This window comes from Cuculus canorus, chromosome Z, assembly GCF_017976375.1.
Source record: "Cuculus canorus isolate bCucCan1 chromosome Z, bCucCan1.pri, whole genome shotgun sequence".
Lineage (NCBI taxonomy): Eukaryota > Metazoa > Chordata > Aves > Cuculiformes > Cuculidae > Cuculus > Cuculus canorus.
Window position 1 is genome coordinate 77,018,732 of NC_071441.1, and position 27,824 is coordinate 77,046,555.

Genomic DNA, 27,824 nt, shown 5'->3' on the forward strand with positions numbered 1-27,824 from the left:
GGCCGTGGTGCATTCGGCAGCGGGAAAGGCAGTTGGTGGGCAGGAGGGAAGCAGGGAAGGAGGAAGGTGGTGAGGAAGGAAAGAAAGGAGGGAGGGAAGTAAAAAAGCAGGAAGGGAGGAAGGAAGGGAAGGAAAGAGGGAAGAAGGGAAGGGGAGAGGAAAGAAGGAAGAAGGGGACAGGGAAAGAAGGGGAGAGGGAGAGATAGCAGTGAACCCCAACCTCCACAGGCAGCTCGAAGTGATAACCATGAAGAGAGCAAAACGTTCAAGTTAATGGAAACCAGTCTTTATTAAGTAACTCTTAATATCAGAAAAATAAAACTCTTATAATTCTCTTTACAGCAAATATATAATATCAGTGCTTTGGCCATCATAAGTTAAAGGCCCTTTTATCATAAAATATATATGGTTTTTAAACTTTACTCAAATTGAATTTATAATCCCTATGACCTCCCTACATATACATAACAAAAAAAGTGTAGTAAAATTAGCAAATACTAAACTACGCCGATAGTTCAACGTTGTTCTTAGCTCGTGATTTATAATAGAAACAGTACACGTGCCCTAGCGTCTTGTCGGCTCCTGGGCTTTACCGGTTGCCGCGTGCGACGCAGTAAAATACAAAACACATGCGTGGCGAGCATTTTGTTCATTACCTACAGGGCCACAGCTCGAGGTTAGGTTTCAATACTGACGCGCGGCTACGCTAACAAGCGATTACAGCACTGAAGTTAACACGGTGCGTAATTAACGCCGTCAAGGCGGCTCCGTATACTGGAAAAAAAATGTAAAATAAGAACCGTTATTCTGTAAACTTTCATACGAAATGTAACTCTTCAAGTGGAAATAAAAAATAAAAGTTTTCTGTGTATTTACTTAGGTCGATACGTGTACGATTTATTCTCGTTACACTGAAAAAGAAAAGCTTTAGTCTTGGGAAAAATAATGCTTCACAAAGAAAAAAAAAAATAGAAAAAATCCACCATAACTCCACTTGTATGTCTTTTTTTTCTGTGGTTTAATATACGCCAGCACAGATTTGGGAACATACTGAGGATGAACGAGCTAAAAAACATCCACAGGCTGAAATGTAAGAAGCGCATCCTTAAGGAGTTTTGTTTTTTTCCTCCATCATGATTGGAAAGACGGTTTTGAAATGATGTAAAACTGATGGTGTGGGCGCTGTCGCGGCTGCTGCCACGAGAAACGCGAGGGCACGCATGCAGCTCCCCCATTCCTCCTTTTCCCTATGGCAATTAATATGTATATATATTATACATGTGCAAGACAAATATGGATTGAACATAAAAACGCTTCACATTTTTGATCTACACACCCTAAAAATGTGATTCAAGAACAGCTTGATTAGACTAACGAACGGAATGTCAGCATCCTCACTATCAAAGTACGTGTACCCCGAAGCCCTTACTGAAACGGGATGAAGCCAGACAGACTTTTCCATGTTACGTTAAAAGAAGTAGTAGGTGGGAGTCCATAAATCCAGAAGTTCCTGATCCTCTGAATACACTTTTCAGCCACTTCCGGGCAAAACGGAGATGTGCCAGGCAGCTTCTCTCCTCCTCTGACCACAATTCATCACCTAAACCTGCCAATAACATTGTTTATTTCAATAAATCCAACTGGATTTAAAAAAAAAAAACCAAACAAAAGGGACTTGCAATACCGAAGAATTAGGCATAAGTTGTCGCATAAAGCACAAAATAACACATTTTCCCAAACCTGTTTTGCAAAACTGGCAGTGTAAAGAAGGCAGCGTTGGAAGTGTTGTTTGATATCAGTAATGCCAGGAACCCTCCACGGGCAGACGAGCAGCTCCTGCGTTTCAGGTGATGAGGTTTGTTGCTGCCAGCGTACAGAAGGCAAACGCTTTGCTGAGATCCTGTGAAACCAGTTGTGTTATCAATCCAAATTTCCCCTTTGCTGTGCTGTAACACCCCAGCAGACGTACCTCTGCTTACCCTGCTGACCAGCCAGACAGAGACCACCAGGTTTAGTGTTACTGTAGCAGCCGCTTGAGAAAGTAGACATTTATTAACAACTTCAGCCTAGTCCCAAGAAAGCCCAACAGTCAGAGCTCATTAGGAAGTTTACTAGAGGGTACCATTACACCCATGCCTTTGAGAGTTAAAAAAAGTCCATATATAATAGCATATATATAGATATATATATATTTTCTTTTTTTAAGAGTGAATTTGGATTGCCTGAGTAACAGCTGTCTGGCAAACAGGACATGATGGTGTTTCTTTCTCACAGATTTTGTTGGCACACTCCATGCAGAAGAGGTTGTGGCCGCAGGGGACCAGGGCCGCGATGACTTCGCTCTCAAAGCAGATCACGCAGTCGTGCTTCCGTCTCGACTCGGGGGGCGAGCTGGAGGTGGAGCCGCCGTTGGAAGAGGAATAACTGTTGGTACCATTGGAGAAAGCGGGGATGTATATGGGAAGGCCAGCTTGGTGGCAGATACCAGGTGGGTCGCTTCTCACTCTCCGAGCCAGCGGGTGATCCAGACTTTCAGGAAATGTGGGCGACAGGCGAGGAGTAGATGGCTGGCTCCCTCGGCACAGAGGCTTGGCGTTAGTAGTGGTGTCACTAGCAAAGCCAGAGAGAGGGTTTACGGGTTCAAAAGGAGTCCAAATGGTTTGGGAAGGCGTTGGTAAGGAGTCGTACACGGGAGAGTCGACCGCAAGGTCTTCTGTGCCCACTGTAGGCAGCGTTTCTCCAAACCAGAAGTTGCCTGTGCTGAATGGACTCGTTGGGCTGAAGTCAGCCAATCTATTGCTTCCAAAATAGGAATCTGTGGAGCCACTTCCCAAAGAACTGGAGCTGTTGTTTCTATAATTAGAAATTATCCTTGTGCGGCTAGGAGGGACAGGATTAGAAGCAAGCCATGCAGATCCGAGAGCGCCTCCTTCAAAGCTGACATCCGTACCGTTGTAATGGAAATCGTTCTCTTCGCTGAGCTCGATGTAGTTGCCCGTACGCATGGCTATGTGCATCTCAATCTCCTCGCGCGCACGGTCGACGTTTTCTGGCATCCCCGTTACCTCAAAGACAGGTTCCTTGTCTCTGCTGGGAGTGACTATGTAGGTGTGTGTTTGCTGCTGGATCCTTTTGATGGTAGCTCCTTTGGGTCCCACCACGAGTCCAACCATGCGGTAAGGCACCCGGACTTGGACCGTGGTCTGACCTGGCAGGTTGGGGGTACCCAGCACGCCTCCCAGGGCAGGACCGTTCTTGTTGCGTGATGCTCTGATCATGGAGAAGTGCTCAGCAGCTGAGAGAATTTCCCTTTTGGCCATGGCTACATCCTCTTTTCGTCCAGTGACAACAAAGATGGGTTCTTCTCCACGAACAGGGGTCTTAATGTAAGTATTTGTCTTGGCCCTCAGCGCTTTTATTTTGCAACCTGTTTAAAGGAAACACATGCAAGTTTAGCAGGACGCCTAAGTATAGAAAGCCGCAAGAAAGCCAGCTATTTTAAGCCGTTTGAAAGCTTTAAGAAACTGTAGGGTGAAACCAGAAGCAGCTGTTTTTAGCTCTGCAAGCCATGGCAAGGAAAGCGGTAACGACTTCTACCTATTATTTCCAAACAGACCTCCGACATTTGCAGCCACAAACTATTTTAGCAACGTTCCTCAGGCTGTTTTAGCCTATCTCCTCCTCAAATGCTGTTAAGACAGTGAATAAACGTGAAGGGATTTTCCTCTGTGAAAGCCACATCTGTGATTATCCCATACATGCTGGTCAGTTTGTATTTTTTCCACTGACTGGGAATCCTTCATCTATTTCTAAGATCCCACAAAAGGAGTAAAGGCTCACACATACACACACTCATGGCTGCAGATACATCAGCCTTTCACTGACGTGCACGGCCAAAGAGCAAATTAGACCTTTATAAGTGAGAGACGGGTCTGTATCACAACCGGCATAGGATAAAGTTATTGATTTACTGAGAACTCTTCATTTGCTTCCTGCTACAGTAACTGTTCTTTAAACCTTACTATTCCTTGTGGGACGAAGGAGCCACCCCTTGAACTGTCATAGAATCACAGAATGGTTTGGGTTGGAAGGGACCTTAAAGCCCATCCAGTTCCACCCCTGCCATGGGCAGGGACACCTCCCACTGGATCAGGGGCTCCAAGCCCCATCCACCCTGGCCTTGGACACCTCCAGGGATAGGGTAGTTACCACTTCTTTGGGCAACCTGGGCCAGGGCCTCCCCACCCTCACCGCAAAACATTTCTTCCTAAGATCCCATCTCAATCTCCCTTCTTTCAGCTGAAAACCATCCCCCCTCACCCTGCCCCTGCGTTCCCTGATCAAGAGCCCCTCCCCAGCTTTCCTGGAGCCCCTTCCAGCAGTGGAAGCTGCTCTAAGGTCTCCCTCATGCCTTCTCTTCTCCAGGCTGAACAACTCTCTCAGCCTGATCCCATAGCAGAGGTGCTCCAGCCCTCAGATGGTCTTTGTAGCCTCCTCTGGACCCATTCCAGCAGCTCCATAACCTTCTTATATTGCAGATTCCAGAACTGGACACAGGACTCCAAGTGAGGTCTCACGTGAGAGGAGTAGAGGGAGGGAATTTCTTAAGTGCCTTATCAATTCTTATAGTTTACACCTCAGACAAGATTTTCCTGATATTTAAGAAGCTCAAATCAAGTTAGAAGCCTGCAGCTTCAGCTTCCTTCCCTGTCTCAGCTGCCAGCTCCTAGAGACTGCTTTGCCAGAGCAACATTTCCAAACTGCTCTGGTGTGAAGAAGAGCATTCTTGCCTTTCTTCCTCAGGCTGCAGAAAGGCATGGACCAAGGTAGGCAGAGATTTTCTCTTCAGGTTTAAGTCAGATATCTGGAAAGCCGAGGTTGAACACTGCCTCATCTTCCTGCAGCACCAGAACAAGATTTTTAAACATCAGAAAGCTGGCTTCAATGGGAAGTTCACTACACAGACCACCAAGGTCGGTTTTCAAACTTTTCAGACAGTTAGAGTTGAAGAAAGTCGACAGATAGAAATGCGGAGACTTCTGAATGCGTTCAGTCCACAGCCGCTGGGTTTTGTCTGCGAGGAGGGCTGGAAAACCCCATAACTGGCATGTCATGTCAAAACACAAGGTCAGCAGCCCATAACATCACATCTCTCTATTTGCTTTTACTCAGCTGCTTGGCTTTCCCACCCTCCTCCATTAGTCATCACCCGGGTGATGATACGAAGCACACTAATCCTATCCCCTCTCTGGCAATTCACGGCATCCAGAGGCGCTGTGGCCATGATGACACGGGCTCGGCCAGCTGTAAAGTCATGCGGCCAACGGATGAAGCAAGAAGTTTCCCAACCTCCTGAGAGACAGAAAGTCAAAGGAAAAAGAAAACCACACCGCCCCACACTTCTGCCATAAATCATGGGATCGTTGCATCCAAGATTTTTGGAGTACAGAGGCAAAAAAGACTGAAGAGGGGAATTTTAGACTGGAAATTCAATTTAATCAAAGCTTTCAAAGTAATTTTAGTTTTGGTACGGTAATTCAAACTCACTCAATACGAGTTTCCCTTCTTGGTTCAGGAGTGCAAGCAGCACGCTCGGCTGCAAGTTCACACTGATACCAGTAAAGTGAAACCCTTTAGGTGAGATGCCCGTTGGTTTTGCATTTACTTGGGCAAAGATTTAGTATTTTAGGTAAAGATTTAGTACTTGCTGAGTGCATCCTGAGCACCCCAGGCTGTGCTCATCCTGCACCGGTCGATTTGTATCACTATTCTCCAGCCTCCTCCCCATTTTTCCCTTAGGAGGATTATTTGATTAAACATTTCAGGCACACTATGAACATTATACTCCCAAGAAACTTCAGGGTAGCTCTGAAGGAATTGTTTACCTCATACAGCAACAATTTCAAATGATGAAATACTTCCTTTTTTAAAAAGGTGATAGGAAGACAGATTTTCTTTCCCCTTGATGTGAGAGTTAAGCTGCAGCACCTGCAGTCTTCACCTATCCTGCAGCTCAGCCTTCGCTCCAGCAATCACCTTGCATCATCACTAACCGGATGAGACATATCAAACTCAGTCTCAAGCCATCTACTCCACGAGGGAACTCCCTACGGAGCCAGCAGAGCCAAGCAACCACAGTGGGAATCATGTGTGTGCTTCCCACTGCAAACCAGGTAAAGCAGCCCACAGAATCCTCCTCTGCACAGCCAAAGCAGCTGCCCAGGAGGAATGGGCTCTTTCTTCTCACCTCTTTCTTCTGCCAAATTCAATTCAACATCTCACCAGGACTGGCGCAAGGATCAATTTACAGATGAAGATCCTCATCCTTTATAAATGAACCCCATGAGGTTCAACAAGGTGAAGGGCAGGGTCCTATATCTGGGTCGGGGCAATCCACAGTTTCAATACAGGATGGGGGATGATGTGACCGAGAGCAGCCCTGAGGAGAAGGACTTGGGGGGCTGGGGACGAGAACCTCAACGTGAGCTGGCAACAGGTGCCTTCAGCCCGGAAACCACCCGTGTCCTGAGCTGCATCCAAAGCAGCGTGGCCAACAGGGCAAGGGGGGGAATCTGCCCCTCTGCTCTGCTCTGGGGAGACCTCACCTGGAGTCCTGCATCCAGTTCTGGAGTCCTCAACAGAAGAAGGACGTGGAACCGATAGAAAAGGTCCAGAGGAGGCCATGGAGATGATGTGAGGGCTGGAGCACCTCTGCTCTGAGGACAGGCTGAGAGAGTTAGGGTTGTTCAACCCAGAGAAGAGAAGGCTGCAGGGAGATCTTAGAGCAGCTTCCAGTGCTGAAAGGGGCTCCAGGAAAGCTGCGGAGGGACTTTTTCCAAGGGCCTGGAGTGATGGGACAAGGGGGAATGGCTTTAAATTGGAAAGAGGAAGACTTCAATTATACAGTAGGAAGAAACATTTTCCTGTGAGGGTGAGGAGGCCCTGGCGAAGGCCACCCAGGGAAGTGGTGGATGCCCCATCCCTGGAGGTTTTCAAGGCCAGGTTGGATGGGACTTGAAGCAGTGGGAGGTGTCCCTTCCCACAGCAGGGAGGTTGGAACCAGACTATCTGTAAGGTACCTTCCAACCCAAACCATTCTTGATTCCATGATCTCTTCATGGTGTGTTCTCTCCTAAACAGCTCCAACAGGGAAGGCGCTCCTCTCCACTTTCGAGTACCAATGCCAGCAAAATGCAGCCTGTCAAAGCGGGGATGCACACAAGATACCTACCTTCCTCCTGCAGCTCATCTCAAGCACTGTGGAACTGGGGTTCAGCCACAAACAGGAACCTAAACCTTCTTAACATCAGGTCTAATTAACCCTGCATCCCTAATCACAGTTTGTCCTCCTTCCCTGCTCCTGATAGGAACCTTGTGGTCAAAACTGAGAGTCTCCTGCAGCTTTTCAGTCACTCAAAACCTCAGGGAGATGCCAGCACTGTGAGGAAACCAAAAGCGGCAAAGCTGCATCAGCACCAGCTCCTTTCTGGCGCATGAGACAGGGCTGATGAGCAGCTCTGACCACAGAATCAGAATCATGGAACATTTTGGGCTGGAAGGGATCCTTGCAGTGAGCAGGCACATCTTCAACCACACCAGGTTGCTCAGAGCACGTCCAACCTGACATGGAATGGACCTCCACCACCTCTCTGGGCAACCTGTGCCCACAGCATAAAAGATGTCTTCCACCAAGTCCGAATCTCCCCTTTTTAGTTTTAAAACATTAGCCCTTGTCCTGTCACTACAGGCCCTGATCAAGAGCCCCTCCCCAGCTTTCCTGGAGCCCTTCGGGTACTGGAAGACAACTCTAAGGCCTCTCTGGAGGCTGAAAAAGCCTCAAACCTGGCACCCACCAACTCTGCCTCACAGGCGCCAAAGGCAGAGCAGAGATCTCACCAACTGATCCCCACAGCCTGGAGCGCTGAAGAGAAAGCTGTAGTTCAGGGGAATGTATTTCTCAGTGGCTCTGCTGTTATCTGATGAAAGCTGATACCCTGTTACAGCCTCTCCTCTGAACACAGTCCTTACACCATCACCACTGGTTTTGCAATAGGCTGGCAGCAACTAAGGAAGCAGTGACAGAGTAATTAGCAGCATCAACCTGGAAGCACGAGCTACTAGCAGAGACATGGCTAATTCCTTGCCTGGAAAGTAAGGGCAGCGCCTCGGACATCCGTACAAGACCCATAGGGCAGCGCAGCTTCCAGGGCAGGCCAAGAAGAGATTGGCATTTTATGAACCTGCAACTGTTGTGTGTGGACACAGCTTTAACGGCAGCGTCTGTTAAGCTGGCACAACCCTTATTTCATTGCCAAGTTGTCACAAGCTTTTAACTGGGAAGCGCAAACTGCTGCAACTACGGTAACAAGGGATTGTGGAGACTGAAACACTGGGTATAACCTCAAGGTCAAGGGCTGCTGGGTCTGCAGAGCAGAATACAGCCCACCTGACTGGCAGAAAGAAAAATCACAGAATCATGGAATGGTTTGGGTTGGAAGGGACCTTAAAGTCCACCTGGTTCCAACCCCCTGCCATGGGCAGGGACACCTCCCACTGGATCAGGGGCTCCAAGTCCCATCCAACCTGGCCTGGAACCCCTCCAGGGATGGGGCAGCCACCACTGTTCTGGGCAACCTGGGCCACGGCCTCACCATCCACAGCATGACGAATTTCTTCCTGATGTCTCATCTAAATCTTCCTCAAATCCTATTCTGAACTCTTTAGTGGTTAAACCTCCCGAAGTGGGATGGCTACACAAGAAAATTAAGACCAGAACATTTTTGGCATTTCACTGGGTTAATTAAAGCCATATGAAATACTACCTTTGGTCTGGTCAGTTGATTGAGTGACTCTGGTTGCTATCGCTTCTCACCTAAGATCCATTAATTCATCTCACGCCTTCTTTTAATTCATGGGCTCGAAAATGTCAACTCTTGACAATTTCTTTTTCCCAAGTGGCTGTTGAATATAGTTGGTTGATTCAGGGAAGACGAAGAATGTAATTTCTCTGCATTTGAAAAAGATGCTGATCTGCACAAACCCCTACATCTACATACTCAGGCAGGTATTTATCACCCCTGTGGCACTTCGAATTTAGGAACGAGGGTTGCAAAAATATTCCTTTTAAATTCTACTTTTGAACAAATTAAAGAGACAGCCGAAACATGGATAATAATTATCAAATAGTATTTTTTGAAAGCATGTTTTTTATCTTTATGCAGCCTTCTCTACAGCCCGAGGTACGCAGAGAGAGGCTTCATCTCAGAGCACAGCATTCATCCTGCAGACAGGACTAGAACAGCCACCAGCAGCTTTAACAGCTCCCTGCTAGCGTTCTACAGTACAGATAATAGTCTGATCACTATTTGGGTTAATTAGCCGTCAAGATTAGGGCTCCTGTGTGACGATCAGACATGATACATGCCAGAGAGTAAACAAATAGAAGTGCATTGAGAGATAGGAACAACTTGCAGCTGGGATTTGCTCAGATTCACAGGGCAGACTGCTGCCAGGTATGGGAAGAGAAGGTGACAGTCCCCAAAGGAGGGAGTGGGATAACTGCTTAGACAGGACATCGATGCACACAGACGTGAAGCATTTCCTTCCTGGTGATACCCAAGCTGCCTCAGAGGCAGCCTCTTGAAACACAGAATTAGAGCTGTGAGATGAATGTCCCTGAGCAAAGGCGTTACCCACCAGATGCCCAAGTGCCAATGTGGGCTCCTTCCCTTCGCAGAATCATAGAATGGTTTGGGACTTTAAAGCCCATCCAGTTCCACCCCCAGCCGTGGGTAGGGACACCTCCCACTGGATCAGGGGCTCCAAGCCGCACCCTACCTGCCCTTGATCACCTCCAGGGATGGGGCAGTTACGGCTTCCCTGGGCAACCTGTGCAATGAAGCTGTGCTTTCTAGATGAAGTTTTGCACAGGTCATTTTAGCTTACAGAAAAGCTGGGGAGAGGCTCTTGATCAGGAAGTGCTGGGATAGGATGAGAGGTGAACATTTTGAAGCTGAAAAAGGTGAGACTGAGATAAGATCTTAGGAAGAAATGCTCTCCTGTGAGGGTGGGGAGGCCCTGGCCCAGGTTGCCCAGAGCAGTGGTGGCTGCCCCATCCCTGGAGGGGTTCTAGGCCAGGTTGGATGGGGCTTGGAGCCCCTGATCCAGTGGGAGGTGTCAGGGGGTGGAACTAGGTGAGTTATAAGGTCCCTTTCAACCCAGACCATTCTGTGACTCTATGATTTATCACAGAAAAGACATTTGAAAATGAGAACTCACCAAGCAAAAACTTCTCAAATTTACAATCCAAAATGTAATAGTAATACCATTACAACCCAAAACTTGTGAACAGAGTCCTGGCTCTCTGCTCTGGACTCTGGCTGCATTAATGGTTTCAGACAACGACTGTCCCTCAGGAGTGCTGTATGCTGGCAATAACCATTTTCTGCTTCTAACTATAACGGCACTACAATAAGCAATGCCACAAGTAGGTACTTCAGTGACTGGCGTCCAGGAGAAAGAAAACTCACAGAACAGTTTTGGTTGGAAAAGACCTTTCAGACCATCAAGTCCGACCACCGAACCAGCACTGCTAAGCCTGCCACCAGATCACATCTCCAAGTATGACAGCTAGTCTTTTAAACACTTCCAGGGATGGGGACTCAACCACCTCCCTGAGCAGCCTCTTCCAATGCCTGACAACCTTGTCAGTAAAGAAATTCCTCCTAATATCCAACCCAAATCTCCCCTGGCACAACCTGAGGCCATGTCCCCTTGTCCTGTCACTGGCTACCAGGGAGAAGAGACCAACACCCACCTTGCTACATCCTTCTTTTATGGATGCAGAGAGTGATGGGGTCTCCCCTCAGCCTCCTTTTCTTCAGACTCAGCTGACAAGTCACTGATAAAGTTACTTCAAGAGAAGGAAAGATGGCATTCAGGTCTTTCAAGGAAAATAAACACTAAAGCATTTTCTCCCAAAGACCTTTTTCCCTGCCTCTGGAGATCCTCATTCACACACCACTGCCATCACAGCTTCCAGTTCTGCTGCAGTTACCAAACCCCTGTGCCTGCCTCAGGCACATTTAAATATGCCTCACGCTGTATCTAACAGCCGAGACTGCTTCCATTGTACTTCCATCACACTTACTCATTCACTAAGGAGCTACTGACCACTCATTTTGCTTTGTGTTTTACACGGGTGAATGTTAAGATGATCTATGACCTCATCCGGCTGGAGCAGCAGATGGGCTTTTAGACAATAATGGAATTGCTTGGTTAGAAAAGATCTCTGAGATCATTGAGTGCAACCATATCTTACCACTGCTAAATCAAATACGACACCTTCCAGACAAGCACTTTGAGTTCAAGTGCACCAGATGCTGGAGCTTGGGATTGTCAGGGTACCAGGCAGGAGGACAGCCTGAAGATCTCAAGTGCCTTAACCAAATGCCAAGAAGTCACGATCAACCACACGTCTGTGCCAGACCACAGGGAGCAGGACTTTGCCGGGCCCTACTGCTGCCAAGCTCATGGGTGAGAAAAGCTTCGAGGGTCTCCGATGATACTGGAGAAGCTTTCCCAAAGGAAAGCTGCTCACAACCTCTCAGGAACATGAACCATTTACAAACTCTTTATAAAAGATTTCTTAGGTCTCTACCAATTTATCAATTGATTTATGTATCAATCCAGTACAGAATGAAGTAGTCAGCCTGCACGCTGTTTCCTCCTGTGTGTCAGGCTGGGACCATCTATCAAACCAGCAATAGCGCAGGCAGGGGAACATTCCAATTCCCAAGACAGATGGCAACTCAGTAAACAAGTTACACATGGCAAAAGAGCCAGAGGGCAGCGACCTGGGTTATTAATTCCTCACGCCACTGCTGCACCAGGACTATGGCAGCAGCAGCTGAGCAAAGTGAGAGAGACACAGTGGTAGAAAAGTAATGGTTATGAGAGAGGAAATACGTCCAACAAATATAACAGCTACAGGAAAAAAGCTGTTCTCATTAAGAATATTGATCTGGTGAATGAAAGGTCTAGAGGGGAAGCTGTGTGAAGAACAGCTGAAGTCATTTGGTCTGTTCAGCTCGGAGGAGACTGATGGGAGACCTCATCGTGGCCTGCAGCTTCCTCACAAGGGGAGGAGGAGAAGCAGGCACTGAGCTCTTCTCTCTGGTGAACAATGACAGAACCTGAGGGAATGGCAGGAAGATGCCAGGGGAGGGTTAGGTGGGACATTAGGAAAAGGTTCTTCCCCCAGAGGGTGGTGGAGCACTGGAACAGCTCCCAGGGAAGCAGTCACGGCATCAAGCCTGACAATACTCCAGAGGCGTTTGGCCAACACACTCACATCCACGGTTTGGATGTTGTGGTTGTCCTGTGCAGAAACAGGATGTTGAAAGGGACCACTACTCAACTTGCCAAGGGGGACAGTGAAGGGAAGGCTGCAAAAAAGACATGCAAGTCTTCCCCTACACCAAACCCCTGATCAAAAATGCTGCTAGAGATGCACTTGCATACCCAAAACTCCACATTACACTGTCATATGTGAAATGAACCAGAAGGGAAGTAAGAGATACAATGTCTGTGTTCAAGGGAGCAGCAGAAAATTTGTTGCAGCCCATGGAATTATTGATTCCCACCAATGAAGGCAACTGAGATCTTGGTCAATGGCAAGATCTCGTGAACTTAAAGCAACACCTGAAAGAGAGAAAAGGAAGACATTCTTGAAGAGTAACTGAAACTGGAAAAAAATGCTTGATTTTGAGCTTTTTGGCTTTTTCTTTCATATGTTAAACTCTACAGAAACAAACACAAATATATACACAAACAGTAAAGTCTCCTGCATGTGCCCTGTGTTGGTTGTGCTTCCCACCCAAAAAGCCAGACAAGAGCAGTGGGAGGTTGAAACTGGATAATCTTTAAGGTTCCTTCCAACCCAAACCACTCCACAATTCTGTGATTCACGACTGAGGATTTACGGTCACAGCTGGAGAACCTGCACCCTTCCGAGCCACTCTGCAGCTTGAGCTGGATCTCTGCATAGTGCAACTGACAAACAGCAGATCTGAAACAAAGTTTGTTACATGCCACCAGAGCAAGGGCCACTGAAAATAAACCAGCAATTTAGGACTCTGCCAGGCCACAGTATGATCACGTGTTATGAAAAATTGCTTTACTGAAAGGGTTGTTGAGCACTGGCAGAAGCTGCCCAGGGTTGAGTCCCCATCCCTGGAAGCATTTAAAAGACGAGTAGATGTCGTGCTTGGGGACACAGTCTGGTAGCGGGCCTGGAAGAGCTGGATCAATGGTTGGAGTCTATGATCTCAAAGGTCTTTTCCAACCTAAACCATTCTGTGATTCCATTTCAGTGCCCAGAGTCCCAGACTCTAAAAGCAACGAGACTTAACTTCTCAGAAAAAATAGCTTTTATATTGAATCTCAACAAATAGCTCAAGTTTTCTTTCAGTCTTAAGAATAAGCTATTTAATACAGTATTTAATAATTTGCTTGTTGTAAAGGAAGCAAAAAAATACCTTGAAGTGTGACTCCCTTTTCAGCTTTCACTTAAAACAAGTTAGCTGAGTCAGTGGTCTTTGGTGTCTGTGGTGACCAGCTGATACAAGAGTTATGCGATGACTTCAGTCATTGAAAGTCAACTTATGACTAAGAGTGGAAATCTTAAGCATCTCATTTTAAAAATCCCAATAAGCGATTCAGACTGGTTAGCTCTGCTGATGCCAACCACTTCTTGTGGGTCAGGAATTAAAAACCAGCCAAAGCTACTTAAGTATCACCAGTAACTCAGTGACATTATCATAGAATAGAATCATAGAATCACCGGGTTGGAAAGGGTCCACTGGATCATCGAGTCCAACCATTCCTAACACTCCCTTAAACCATGTCCCTAAGCACTTCATTCACCCGTTCGTTAAACACCTCCAGGGAAGGCGATTCGACCCCCTCCCTGGGCAGCCTCTGCCAGTGCCCAACGACTCTTTCCGTGAAGAATTTTTTTCTGATATCCAGAATTTTTTTCAGATATTCCCATTACTATCACAACACATCGACACAAATTAAAGAATGGTTTGGGTTGGAAGAGTTCTCAAAGCCCATCCAGTTCCGCCCCCCTGCGATGGGCAGGGACATCTCCCACTAGATCGGGTTGCTCCAAGGCCCACCCAACCTGTCCTTGAACATCACCAGGGATGGGGCAGCCAAAACTGGGTGATGACACCAAGCCGAGTAGTATAGTTGCCACACTGGAAGGACGGGATGTCATCCAGAGGGACCGGGACAGACAGAAGTGGGCCTGTGAGAACCTCATGAGGTACAACAAGGCCAGGTTCTGCACATGGTCAGGGCAATCCCTGAGAAGAGAGGCTCAGAGGAGATCTTATAGCGACCTTCCAGTACCTGAAATGGGCCTGCAAGAAAGCTCGGGAGGGACTATTCACAAAGGCTTGTGGTGACAAGACCCGGGGCAATGGGTACAAACTGGACAGTGGCTGATCTAGACTGGACATTAGGAAGAATTTCTTCACCATGAGAGTGGTGAGACATTGGAACAGGTTGCCAACGGAGGCTGTCGATGCCTCAACCCTGGAGGTGTTCAAGGCCAGGTTGGATGGGCCTTGGGCAGCCTGATCCAGTGGGAGGTGTCCCTGCCCATGGCAGGGAGGTGGAACTAGATGATCTTTCAGGTCCCTTCCAACCCTAAGTATTCTATAATTCTAAGAACCCCTTTGGGCAACCGGAGTCAGGGCTTCCCCATGCTTAGCATGAAGAATTTGTTCATAATGTCTCACCTAAATCTTCTCCCTTCCAATTTAACGCCATTTCCCTCTGCCCTACCACTCCAGGCTCTTACAAAAAGCCCCTCCCCACCTTTCCAGTAGGAGCCCTTCAGATACTGGGAGCTGCTCTAAGGTCTCCCCAGAGCCTTCTCTTCTCCAGGCTGGACAAGCCCAACTCTCTCTGCCTGTCCTCAGAGCAGAGGTGCTTCAGCCCTGGGATCACCTTCGTGGCCTCCTCTGGACCTGTTCCAACAGTTCCATCTCCTTATGTTAGAGATTCCAGAAGTGGACACAGGACTCCAGGTAGGGTCTCATGAGAGTGGAGTAGAGGGGCAGAATCTCCTCCCTCACCCTACTGGCTATGCTGGTTTTGATCCAGCCCAGGTTGGCTTTCAAGTGCATGTTGCCAGCCTGTATTGAAACTGTGTATTGCAGGACCTTGCCCTTGGCCTTGTTGAACCTCATGAGGTTCTCACAGCCCCACCTCTCCAGCCTGCCCAGGTCCCTCTGCATGACATCCCATCCTTCTGGTGTAAGGACTGCACCTCTCAGCCTGGTGTCATCTGCAAACTCACTGAGGCTGCCCTTGATCTCACTGTCTGTGTCATGAATGAAGATGTTAAACAGCATTGGTCCCAGTACGGACCCTTGAGGGACACCGCTTGTCACAGATCTCCATCTGGACATCAAGCCATTGACCACTACTCTCTGAATGTGACCATCCAACCAATCCTTTACGCAATAAAACTAACACACAGTTCTTTTTGAAAGGACTGAAACCCTGCCATGGGACATCTACATGCAGCACTCAGCCAACACAAGTATTTGCTCCAGGATTGGTTTTCACACCATTTCCACTCCCTAGCAGTGATAGCTATTGTTTTTATTTGTCTGTTCAGCTATGCTAGATCATTATGAGCTATCAACTTAACAGTTACTTCTCTTTGTTTCAAGTTACAGCACTGTTTCAAGTAGAGTAATATTCTGCTAAAGAGCCCACACTCAAAAAGCAAAGAGCAAAAAGGAATCCAAGATCATTAAATATGCATAAAAATGTTATTTTAGTTGCAAGGCCGTCTCATGCAAGGCAGATTTGTCATTATCGATTTAAAGAGTGAAATGGGATGATATCATTCTTTCTTCTCTTACTCATCTGGGGTTTGGAGACTGCCCTGCCCGTTTCAAGTTCTGCAGCCACCATCTGGACTGTTGTTAAGAAAGAAAAGCACTGGGATTTAGAGTTAAGCAGCTCCAATTCCAGTTATGTTTTAGGGAGAAAAAAACACTACTGTCAGCTTTATCAAGGCTATAAACACTTGGAAAAATCACATTACTTGGATAGTCACAAAGCTGGAATGCATTAGGAAATACATTCCAGCAATCACTAGCTGAAGACAAGTTAATACACTCTAGGATGAAGCATCTCTCTACAGGACTGACTTTTATCCCTTCTAGCATCTTTCAGGTTTTCTGTTCATGTCTTCAGTCAACATCCCTCTTTTTGCATTATTCAAAGAGATTTTAGTGTATAAACCTGCCTTTTTTAGCATGGAGATAGCAGCGGGGTGCACCGAAGACTCTACTCAAACTTCTCAAACCCTTCATCAGGGCCACCAGGCCACAGCAGAACTGCCACAGAAACCCACCACCACCAACTTCACCTACAGGAAATGGTTTTCTGGCAACTCACAGGGAAAACCTGCAAATCCTTCACATGATTTAGAGATTAAACTAGAGCCTCCCGAGTTAGATCTACAGAAGCCTGGACACGTAGAATCACAGAATTGCTTGGCTGTAAAAAAGACTTTTGAAATCACCGAGTCCAACCATACCTGTCCACTACTAAACCAGACCCCTGAGCACCTCATCTGCCTGTCTTTTAAATCCTTATAGGGATGGTTACTCCACCACCTCCCTGGGCAGCCTGTGCCAGTGCCTGAGAACCCTTTCAGGAAAGAAATTTTTCCTGATGTCCAATCTAAATCTCCCCTGGCGCAGCCTGATGCCATTTCCTCTTGTCCTATTACTTGTTACTTGAAAGAAGAGACCAACATCCACCTTGCTGCAACCTCCTTTCAGGGAGTTGTAGATGCTGTAGGACTCCTCAGCCTCCTCTTCTCCAGGCTAAACCACCCCAGGTCTCTCAGCCACCTATCATAACCCTTGTTCTCCAGCCCCTTCCCTAGCTTTGTTCCATTTCTCTGGACACACAGCAGGACCTCGCTGTCCTTCTTGGAGTTAGGGGCCCAAAACTCATCCAAGAATTCGAGGTGTGGCCCCACCAACGCTGAGTTCGGAGGCACAATCACCTCTCTGTCCTGCTGGCCACGCTGTTTCTGATCCAAGCCAAGATGCCATTGGCCTTCTTGGCCACCTGGGCCACTGCTGGCTCATGTTCAGCTGCTGTCAATCAACACCATCAGGCCTTTCTCTGCCAGGCAGCTTTCTAACCACTCAGTTCCCCAAGCCTGGAGCTGCACTGGGTTGTTGTGTCCCAAGTGCAAGACCCAGCAATTGCCCTTGTTGAACCTCGTCGGTTGTTGCTCATGCTTAAATAACGTTAAGTGTAAGTCCTATGCCACGCTTCCTCAGGCAAATGAAGTCACCTCCTCAGCAATGCAGCTTTCTCGCTGCCACTTCTCAAAATCACCTTCTCCAACTTCATTTTATGCTTTTAAACCAATAAAACTCTGTCTATGTGGGATTTTTAGCTGCTGACAGCAAAGGAAGTCACTTCTCTGATCGGTGTGACGACTGGCCAACTCGGTGAAGGCTGGATTCAACAGCTAGTTCAAATTCATACAGGAAGCCTGTACAATGCCATGAATGGAATCTAGTTTTCCTGGCTCCCAGTCACATGCCTTAACAAGAATAAAAGGCTACAAATATCTTTTCCTTTGTTGTTCACCTTACTGATTCTTCCACTTCAAAGGCTACAAATAATTATACTACATTACCCCAAAGAGCATCTGTCAGCTTTGTTTTTGGGGGGCAAAGGTAATAAGAAAAGATTGGGAAGATTTAAGAATCAAAAAAACAACAATAAAAGCAGAAATCCCCATCAGATTTCAAAAATACTACGAGACTTTCAGTTTCAAGTGAAGCAACACCGACTACTCGTTGAAAGAAAAATCTTACTTAAGCCTTTTCAGTGTGTTTTCCCCTCTACTGAGCTCTGGTGAAACCTCACCTGGAGTACTGTGTTCAGTTCTGGACTCCTCAGCACAGGAAGGACATGGAGCTTTGGACTGTGTCCAGAGGAGGCCATGGAGATGACCTGAGGGCTGAAGCACCTCTGCTTTGACAACAGGCTGAGACAGCTGGGGTTGTTCAGCCTGGAGATGAGAAAGCTCCAGGGAGAGCTCAGGGCACATTCCAGTACTGAAAGGGGCTCCTACAGGAAAGCTGTGGAGGGGCTCTTGATCAGGGAGTGGAGGCATAGGGGCACGGTTTGAAGCTACAAAAGGGGAGATTGAGATGAGATCTTGGGGAAAAATGTTTTGCTGTGAGGGTGAGGATTGGACATGAAGAAGAAATTCTTCATGATGAGGGTAGGGAAGCCCTGGCCCAGGTTGCCCAGAGCAGTGGGGGCTGCCTCATCCCTGGAGTTGTTCCAGGCCAGGTTGGATGGGGCTTGGAGCCCCTGATCCAGTGGGAGGTGTCCCTGCCCATGGCAGTGGGTGGAACTGGATGGGCTTTGAGGTCCCTTCCAACCCAAACCATTCTGTGATTTTCTATGAAACAAACGCTTCCAGTGGCACCACACTGAACTACTGCCACTCTAACTCAGCAGCCCACAACACAGCTGAAGAGTAAAACCATCAACCCTAATCCACTCCCCACCTCCTGCAGGTGTGACATCCCACACCTGCACACCAGTACCAGCACAGCTCTAGCATGCACTGTGTGGAACCTGCCACACAGTGACCTGGAGCAGGGCTGTGGGAGCACCACTTCACTGCCTTAAGTTCTATATTTATTACAGAAACTTGCACATAATTCAAAACAATGTTAAATGCAAGCGCTGTAAGGTTTTTGCTTGTTTACAGCTCTCTTAGGAATCACAACCTCCTTCAATCTGGTAAACAGTGCCTGGAAATTCTCTTGCCCTGTGCTAAAAGTAAAATTTGGATGAAGAGTACTGTGAAATTCTTGTTACTGTTAGTTAGGACTTACAACAAACATGCTTTCAGACACAGCAGCAAGGTCTCCAGCAAAGCCCAGACCAAATTCTGCATTCCTGATACTTCAGAGCTGATGGTTTTGCGCTGCAGATGTTTCAAGTTCTTTTTATACCTCAGGAAGGCAGCAACAGAAAGAATATAAACTTAACCTCTGTGAGAATCTATCAGAAGTAACACTTTGATTGCACCGCCCTTACATAAAGTATTACAGCAGAGAGAAGGCTGGCATAAAACTGAATTCATTCAAGCTAATGCAACCAGCTGGTTATGACGCGTGCTAGGAGGAGAATATGCAGGGCCTTCATTTTCAGAGAGAGCAGAGGGATCAGCAAAGGCCGTGGCTCCAGCCAGCCTTGCTCCAGACAGAGCGAGCTGCGCTATAGCTGACAACACTTTGCCAGGCTGAAGCACAGACACAGGCAAAGCAGGTGGATGGGACAAAAGAGCCTCCTGCCCGTGCCACGCACCTGGGATATAAAAGGAGGCGCAAAGACTAGTATTTCTAAGAAATCTGAAAAATATTTAGTGGAACTAACACAACTTATATAAGTTGGTCTTTAAGCACAAGTATCCCCTCAATGAGACTTTTTAAGGATCCCCTTATGCAAAGCTTTCATGCTTTCTTCCCATTTTGTTGCCCTAATTCTTTTTAGGATACAATCCCTCCCCACCAAGGCCAAACATCTCATCACAACCCAAACAGTGGGATATCAGAGAAAAAACAAAAGGAGAAACAGCAAATGACCTCTTCAGGAACAATGATCCTATTTCTGTGCAAGCCTCATTATCTTGTTTTTAAGTGACTCCAAGTACGGAGAAATACACTACAGAGAACAATCCTGATTTGGTGAAGAATAAACACAGCAGCCTAATCAATCCTCCAAGGTCGATGGTTTGTGTTTCTCTCTTAGAGGACTGTAGTGATAACAGTTTAGAGTTGTTTTCCACACCCGCTCCCCTGCTGCCATCCCCAGTGACACAGAAGCATGGCCTGAAGACACTCAAACTCTGTTTCTTGGGAAGGATGTTTGCTGCTTCCAAACAGAACAGACTCATCTGCATTGGAGGAAGCTATCTGTCAATTTCTGCAGTATGGACTTCGGTTCTCCTCGGACACAGCCAGCAAAAAAACCCCACCCTTGACTGCTAAAAGCTTAAAACTAGTGTAGGGAGAGAAAAGAAAAGCCTGCCTAAGCATTGGTGCTCAGTGGGCACTTTAGTTCCACATCTGTTTACATCAATTTCACTATTTCTTCCATACTCAGGAAAAAGAAAGAAACAAAAGCCTGATGTAGAGAGATCATTCAGAGGAGTGGCTCATTGGCCGATCAGCAAATGAGACACACTACCCCCAAACCCATAAAGATCAAGGCAGAAAGGGAAGAGGAAGCAAGCAGCAACTTCTTTGTCTGCACTTCCACACCTACGCCTGACACTGTTCAGCACTTCTCTCTCTACCTATAAAAACTGCTTTTAAAATCGGGTTTGCCGCCAGAAAGCTGTCATGAAACATCATCTTTCTAACTCCTCCAAGCCTCGCTCCCACAAGACCACATGAAAGGCCAACGGTGAATGTGACATCACCGATATGACCTTATTCTAACGACGGAATAGAGACCACAGAGCGCAGCAATAGTGATCAACAGGAAGACACAACCCGAGCAAAAAGACAACGGCTTTCACACAGAAGAGGGCTGCACGTGGCTCCTTTCTCCATCTCGCTGCCTCCTGAGGTCCTGCTTTGTCTTGAAAAGCTGCAGGAACAGTGTCAGTGCACAATGCTCTGCCAGGCAAGCAAGTTAGCATCCTGCACCCAAAACTCTGTGAAACACAGTGCAAAGTTCCTATGGTGAAAGGCAGCTCCTCAATGAAGATGAAAAGATGAGCAAAGCCTGTGCCAACACAGCCAGACAATATACAGTGTTTTACAGCTGAAATTAACCAGCAAGGGTTGAGGTCATGCCCCTTGGCTTCTCCAGAAGGGCCAGCTGGGTGCTGGTGCCCTGAACTGCTGGAGATGGTTGGGCTTTGGGAAAAGGAGCTCCAGGGAAGACGAGAAGCTAAGCAAAGCCTGTGCCAGCATAACCAGACCGTATACAGTGTTTTATGGCCAGAATTAACCAGTAAGGCTTCACAAGACCAGCTGGCTGGGTGCTGGCACCCTGACCCCTGTGGGAAGCTGGGCTATGGGTGAGGAGAGGGGAGCTTGAGGCCAAGCATCACTGAAGAGCAAAGCCCATGCCAACACGGCCAGACTGTACACTGTGCTTTATAGCTGGAATTAACCAGCAGGAGCTGAGCTGTTGCCTCTTGGCTTCTCAAGAAGGACCAGCTGGGTGCTGGTATCACGACCCCTGGAGGAAGCTAGGCTATGGGCAAGGAGAGGTGAGCCCCAGGGAAGATGAAAGGCTAAGCAAAGCCTGTGTCAACAAGTGGACCGTACCCAGTGCTTTAAGCTGGAATTAACCAGCAAGAGTTGAGCTATTGCCTCTTGGCTTCTCAAGAGGGGCCAGCCAGATGCTGGCATCCTGACCCCCCAGGGAAGCTGGGCTTTGGGAAACGGAGCTCCAAGGAAGACGAGAGTCTGAGCAAAGCCTGTGTCAATACAGCCGGACTGTAAACAGTGTTTAAACAGTGTTAAAACAGCAGGGGTTGAGAACGTGCCTCGACTTCTCCAGAAGGGCCAGCTGGGTGCTGGCACCCTGACCCTTCAGAAAAGCCAGACAGGTTAAAGATGAGAGGCTGAGCAAAGCCCACGTCAACACAGCCAAGATTGTACACTACGCTTTACAGATGGAATTAACCAGCAAGGGTTGAGCTCCTGCCTCTTCGTTTCTAAAGAAAGACCAGCTGGGTACTGGCATTGTGACCCCTGGGGGAAGCAGGCTATGAGCGAGGAGAGGGAAGCTCCAGGGAGGATGAGAGGCTGAGCAAAGCCTTTGCCAACACGGCCAGTCTGTATACAGTGTTTTATGGCCGGAATTAACCAGTAGGAGTTGAGGTCGTGCCTCTCGGCTCCTCCAGAGGGATCAGCGGGGTGCTGGCACCCTCACCCCTTAGAGAAGCTGGGAAAGAGAGCTCCAGGGAAGATAAGAGGCTGAGCAAAGCCTTTGCCAACACAACCAGACAGTACACTGTGCTTTACAGATGGAATTAGCCAGCAAGCATTGAGCTCTTCCCTCTTGGCTTCTCAAAAAGGACCAGCGGGGTGCTGGAACAGTGACGCCTGGGGGAAGCCGCTCTTTGGGAGAGGACAGGGGACCTCCCTGGAGCCCAGGAGCTCCTGCAGCCGCCTCGAGGCCCAGGAGAAGGGCGCCAGATGCCGGCCCCCGCCTTCCTTTCAGTCTCCCGGTGTTCTCTGCCCCAACAACTCACCTTGCCGCCCCACGATCTCGGCCACGTGCTCGGAGCTGGGCACGGGGACGCACTCGGTGGTGTTGACGCTCTTCCTCCGGAGCAGGGCGGTGGTTTCTCCTTGCATCCCCGCGGCTCCCCCGCCGCAGGGGTGGCTGCTGTTGCGGTGGTGGTGCCTGTTGGGTATCATCGCCGCCATCACTCCCGCAGCCTCCTCCTCCTCCTCCTCCTCCTCCTCCTCGCCGCACAGCCGCCCGGCCGCCGCCTTCTCCTGCGCATCGAAGGGGGAAGGCGAGAGCAGGACGGAACCCAGCGCCAGCAGCGACTGCGAGGGCGAGGAGGGCGCGGGGAGCAATAGCAGCGCGGACGGGTCGTCCTCCTCCTCCTCCTCTTCCTCCTCCTCCTCCTCCTCCTCCTCCAGCTCCTCCTCCCGCCGCGCCCCCCCCTCCCGCTGGCGGAGGCCGAGGCTGTCGAGGCGCTGCTGGAGCCGCCGCCGCGGGGAGAGGGGAGGCGGCTCGGCGGGGCCGCTGGTGGCGGCGGGGCTGCTGCCGCTCGGCATGGCGAGCGAAGAGGCTCAGCGGCGAGAAGGTGCCATGGAGCGAGATCACGGAGCCGCCCGGGCCATGGCGCGGCCCGCGGAGCCGGCCGAGAGCGAGGAGGAAGGCGGCGAGCGCCCGCCCCGCGCCCGCGCTATTGGCCGAGCGCGCGGCGAGGGGGCGGGGCCAAACGGGCGGGAGAGCCAATGGGAACGGGAGGATGCGGAAGGGGGCGGGGTCAATCGTGCGGAGGGGCCAATGGAGAGCGGTGAGTGGGAAGGGGGCGGGGACAATGGGACGGAGGGGCCAATGGGAAGGGAGGATGGGGAAGGGGCGGGGACAATGGGACGGAGGGGCCAATGGGAAGAGAGGATGTGGAAAGGGGGCGGGGCCAATGGGCTCGAGGGACCAGTGGGAAGGGTAGGATGGGAAAGGGGCGGGGGGAAGGGCGTTAGGGAGCCAATGGGGAGGGGGAATGGGGAAGGGGGCGGGGAAGCAAATGGGAAGGGGTGAATGGGGCGGGGACAACTGAGCAGGGGGGCCAATGGGAAGGGGATATTTGGGAAGGGGCGAGGCCATTGGAGGGGGAGCCAATGGGGAGGATGGGGAAGGGGCGGGGACAATGGGGCGGGGAGCCAATGGGGGGCGAATGGGAAAGGGGCGGGGACAATGGGGCGAGGAGCCAATGGGAAGGGGAGAATGGGAAAGGGGGCGGGACAAACAGCGAATAGGAACCAATGGGGCGGGGCAAAGCGACGTGGGGGGTGAATGGGGCGGGGCCAGAGGGGCGGTGGTCAATGGGGGAGTGAATGGGCGGGGGCGGGGCTGATGGGGCGCGGGGAGGTGAATGGGGTGAAAGGCATGAACAGGGTGGGGCAGAGCTCAGGGTTGTGCCCGCTGGCCCCTCAGCCTGGGCTCGTCCTGTCTGCTGTCCCCTCACTGTGCCCACCAGCCACCCACTGTCCCCTCTTTGTGTCTGGTGTCCCCTCACTGTCCCCTGATAGTGCCCACCAGCCACTCAATGTCCCCTCACTGCCCTCTCGCTGTCCCCACCATCCCTTCACTGTCCCCTCACTGTGCCCACCAGCCACTCAATGTCCCCTCACTGTGCCTGCTGTCCCCTCATTGTCCCCTCACTGTGCCCACCAGCCACTTAGTGTTCCCTCATTGCACCCGGTGTCCCCTCACAGTACCGCCACTGTGCCCATCAGCCACCTACTGTCGCCTCACTGTCCCCTTACCGTGCCTGCTGTCCCCTCATTGTCCCCTCACTGTCCTCACCATCCCCTCACTGTCCTCTCTCCGTGCCCATCAGCCACTCCACATCCCCTCACTGTCCCCTCTCAGTGCTCACCATCCCCTGTCTGTCCCCGCAGTGTCCCCTTACTGTGGACACTGACTGTCCCCTCATGGTGCCTTCTGGCCCCCATTGTACCCAATATCCCCTCACCAGCACCTCAGTGTACCGTCTGTCCCCTTGTCATGCTGCCACTGCCCTCTTTCTGTGCTGGCTGTCCCCTCACTGTCCCCACTGTCCTCTCACTGCCCGCTCACTGTTCTCTCACTGTCGTCTCAATGTGCCCACCGACCCCTTGCCATGGTGGCACTGTCCCCTCTCAGTGCTCACCATCCCCTCACTCTTCCTCATGGTCCTCTCACTGTCTCTTCACCAGCCCCTCGATGTGCCCCCTGGCCTCTTGCTGTCCCCCCGTCGCACCTGCCAGCTGTTCACCATCCCCTCAATCCTCCCACTGTCCCTTTGCCATGTTGTCACCGTCCCCTCTCAGTGCTCACTGTCCCCTCACTCTGCCTGACGGCCACTCACTGTCTCCTCACTGTCCCTTAATTGTCCCCTCATTGTGACTGCTGTCCCCTCACTGTCCCCTCATCATGCTTCTGTCTCCTCACCACGCCCTTACTCTCCCCTCACTATCCCCTTACTGTCCCCTCACTGTGCCCTCATCATGCCACCATCCCCTCGCTGTCCCCGCTGTCCCCTTGCCATGCCCCTCTCCGTGCTCACCATCCCCTCACCCTACCCACCAGGACCTCACCGTCCCCTCACTGTGCCCTCACCGTGCCCTCACCATGCCCTTTGTCCACTTACTGTCCCCCCACTGTCCCCTCCTTGTGCCTGCTGTTCCCCCGGTGTTCTCTCGCTGTCCACTCACCCCGCCCACCAGCCCCTCGTCCTTGGTGACCACACGCCATCTGCAAGGAAAGCCAACCCGGTTGTCCTAGGTTTCAGTTCACCCACCCTGGTGGAATGGGTGAGAGCCCAGAAAAGGTTAAATCATAGTCAAAAGGCTCTGACGTGTGTCCGCCTTCCCCCACGTTCCGTTGTGTGCTTCCCTGCTGAGATGTGGGTTCCTTGATGCAGGAACTTGGGCGAGGTAGAGCCCTGCACTGCTTCATATCAGTCCCTCAGGGGCTGTAGACGGAAATTTCAGGCAAATTCATAGAATTGTAGACTAGTTTGGGTTGGAAGGGACCTTAAAGATTATCTAGTTCCAAGCCCTCTGCCATGGGCAGGGACATCCCACTGGATCAGGCTGCTCAAGGCCCATCCAACCTGGCCTGGAACGGGGCAGCCACAGCTTCCCTGGGCAACCTGGGCCAGGGCCTCACCACTCTCATAGTGAAGAAATTCCTTATTCCAAGTCTAAATCTGCCCCTTTCCAGTTTATACCCATTGCCCCCAGTGCTATCACCACAAGCCTTTGTAAACAGCCCCTCCCTTCAGCTTTCTTGTGGCCACTTCAAGTACTGGAAGGTCACTATAAGGTCTCCTCTGAGCCTTCTCTTCTCCAGGCTGAACAACCCCAACTCTCTCAGCCTGTCCTCGTAGGGAAGGTTCTCCAGCCCTCCCACCATCTATGTAGCCTTCTCTGGACCCATTCCAACAGCTCCATATCCTTCTTATGTTGAGGATTCCAGAAGTGGACGTAGGACTCCAGGTGGGGTCTCACAAAATTGGGCACAAATTGAGCACAAACTGGAGCCTGGGAAGTTCCACCCGAACACAAGGAAAACCTTTCCTGTGTGGGTGATGGATCACTGGCAGAGGCTGCCCAGGGGGGCTGTGGAGTCTCCTTCTCTGGAGATATCAAAGGAGGCTGTGGAGTCTCCTTCTCCAGAAATATCCAGACTTTCCTGGATATGTTCCTGTGCACCCTGCTGGAGGATGGAGCCCCAGGGTGGCCCTTCCAACCCCCATCATTCCAGGATTCTGTAAACCTGTTTGAAAATGTGATTACACTGTCAAAAAGGGTCAGAAATTAGGAAGGACTTCTTGACACCCAAGTGAAATGTCACCTCGGGAGAGGGTGGGCTGTGTAGCTCTGATGTGAAGATAGTTGGCTCCCATCCCACATACCGGAGAGAGAGTCCAAGGAGGAACACAAAGCACAGGGTGACAGAGTCTTTCGCAAAAAGAGATTAGAAAATGGCGTTCAGCTGGGTCCTTTGGGGTTGGTGGGTCGGAGTTGTTCTTGATATGGTCAAGGAAAGCCACATGCAAATGGTTGAAATACCAACACTGAAGCAAGAATTGAGGCTGCATAGCTGCTCCCTGAAGACGACACACTGAGAAAAGGTCGTGGGGATAAGTCCAAATCTTGATCAAAGATGCCAGTGTCATTCTCAGTGCTGGCAAAGGAGATGTCGAGTAGGACCATGGCTGGAAGAGAGAAAAATTTCTGTGTTCTCCGTGTAGCTGTGAGCTGGCACACAGCTGTGAGATGTGAGAGGGAGAGAGGATCTTCAGATGGGGTGGAAGGGCAGAGGTCTGCAGCAGAAGGATCAGTCAGTGCACCGTAGGCAAGGAAAGGGGACATTTCCAAGAGAGGGGTATGAATTATGGTGCCACAGGTGACTGATGGATCCAGGATAAGGAGGATGGGTCTGGCAAAGCCTGTGGGTGCTAGAGTGGAAGACTTTTCAAAAGAAGCAAGGTCTGAACCAAAGGAAAAGCTCTGCAGACGGCAGCAGTTGTACTCAGCACATGTTGTTCTCAGCAGCCAGATGTCCACGTCATTGCAACCAGTAGGAGTGTTAATTGGCACCAGAGTGGATGCTGCTGGCAGTTAGACCAAAGTCCAAATTGTCTTGCTGTGACCGCTCTGTCAGCGGGAGCCAACACTTGTTCTCGGAGGTGCTCCTTCCAAGTCAGAGCTGAGTAGAGCTCCTGAACCTTCACGGAGATGCTCTCTGGGTCACCGTGCTGGGGGCTCCAGGCAAGTGGGGGCCAGCACTGAGCTCCAGACAAGCGGGGGCCTTTGCTTCCCGCTTTCATGCAGTAAACAGATAAATGAACAAAACAGCTCTGATATCAACTTCTGGAAAATACTTGTAAAAACAAGTTTTAGATAATTGCCTGCTGGAGGCCATGGTCAAAACAAAAAGTGTTCTTAGAGATATCTTTTGAGCAAGAGGGCTGAAAATATCATTCATACCTTAGGTCAGAGATAACAGCCAAAAACGCTGGATGCAGTGAGAGAGGATTTTATTCCCCCTGCTCACATTTGCTCCATGAAAGTAAAAACTTCCTCAACACCACTGTTAGATTTCAGGTTATGTTTCAAAAGTGTCACTAATAATCAAAGGTCTTGATTATTTTGAAACTCTCCAGTAACCTTTTCCCTTTGTATATCTTTGTTTCCAAGTGTAAAGTACCAGAATTATAAATGCAGCTTCGTGAAAACACCTATAATGGACTGATATAATGGGCTTGAAAAAAACATACGTTAAAGTTAGGGATCTGAACAGGATGTACCGCTGGGCCGAGACCAATGGGATGAGGTTCAACAAGGCCAAATGCCGGGTCCTGCACTTGGGGCACAACAACCCTGTGCAGTGCTACAGACTGGGGGAAGAGTGGCTGGAGAGCTGCACGGAAGAGAAGGACCTGGGGGTGATGGTTGACAGCGACTGACCATGAGCCAGCAGTGTGC

The 27,824-nt window shown here is 49.7% G+C and overlaps 1 protein-coding gene across 1 annotated transcript; it reads right to left on the bottom strand.

The window, feature by feature from the left end:
- Positions 1 to 270: 270 nt before the first annotated feature.
- Positions 271 to 23,008, bottom strand: MEX3C (mex-3 RNA binding family member C). Its single transcript, XM_054055092.1, has 2 exons — positions 22,358 to 23,008; positions 271 to 3,427 (listed from the first exon to the last, which is right to left on the bottom strand). The coding sequence occupies exons 1-2, from the start codon at positions 22,893 to 22,895 to the stop codon at positions 2,202 to 2,204; spliced, it is 1,764 nt and encodes a 587-aa protein (XP_053911067.1). The 5' UTR covers positions 22,896 to 23,008; the 3' UTR covers positions 271 to 2,201.
- Between the last annotated feature and the right edge of the window lie 4,816 nt (positions 23,009 to 27,824).

Bases quoted from the DNA above. Each gene is read 5' to 3' on its own strand.
- MEX3C (XM_054055092.1), bottom strand. From the start codon at position 22,895: ATGCCGAGCGGCAGCAGCCCCGCCGCCACCAGCGGCCCCGCCGAGCCG. The intron at 3,428-22,357 runs GTGAGTTGTTGG...TCCTTTAAACAG, and splicing joins CGAGATCGTGGGGCGGCAAG to GTTGCAAAATAAAAGCGCTG.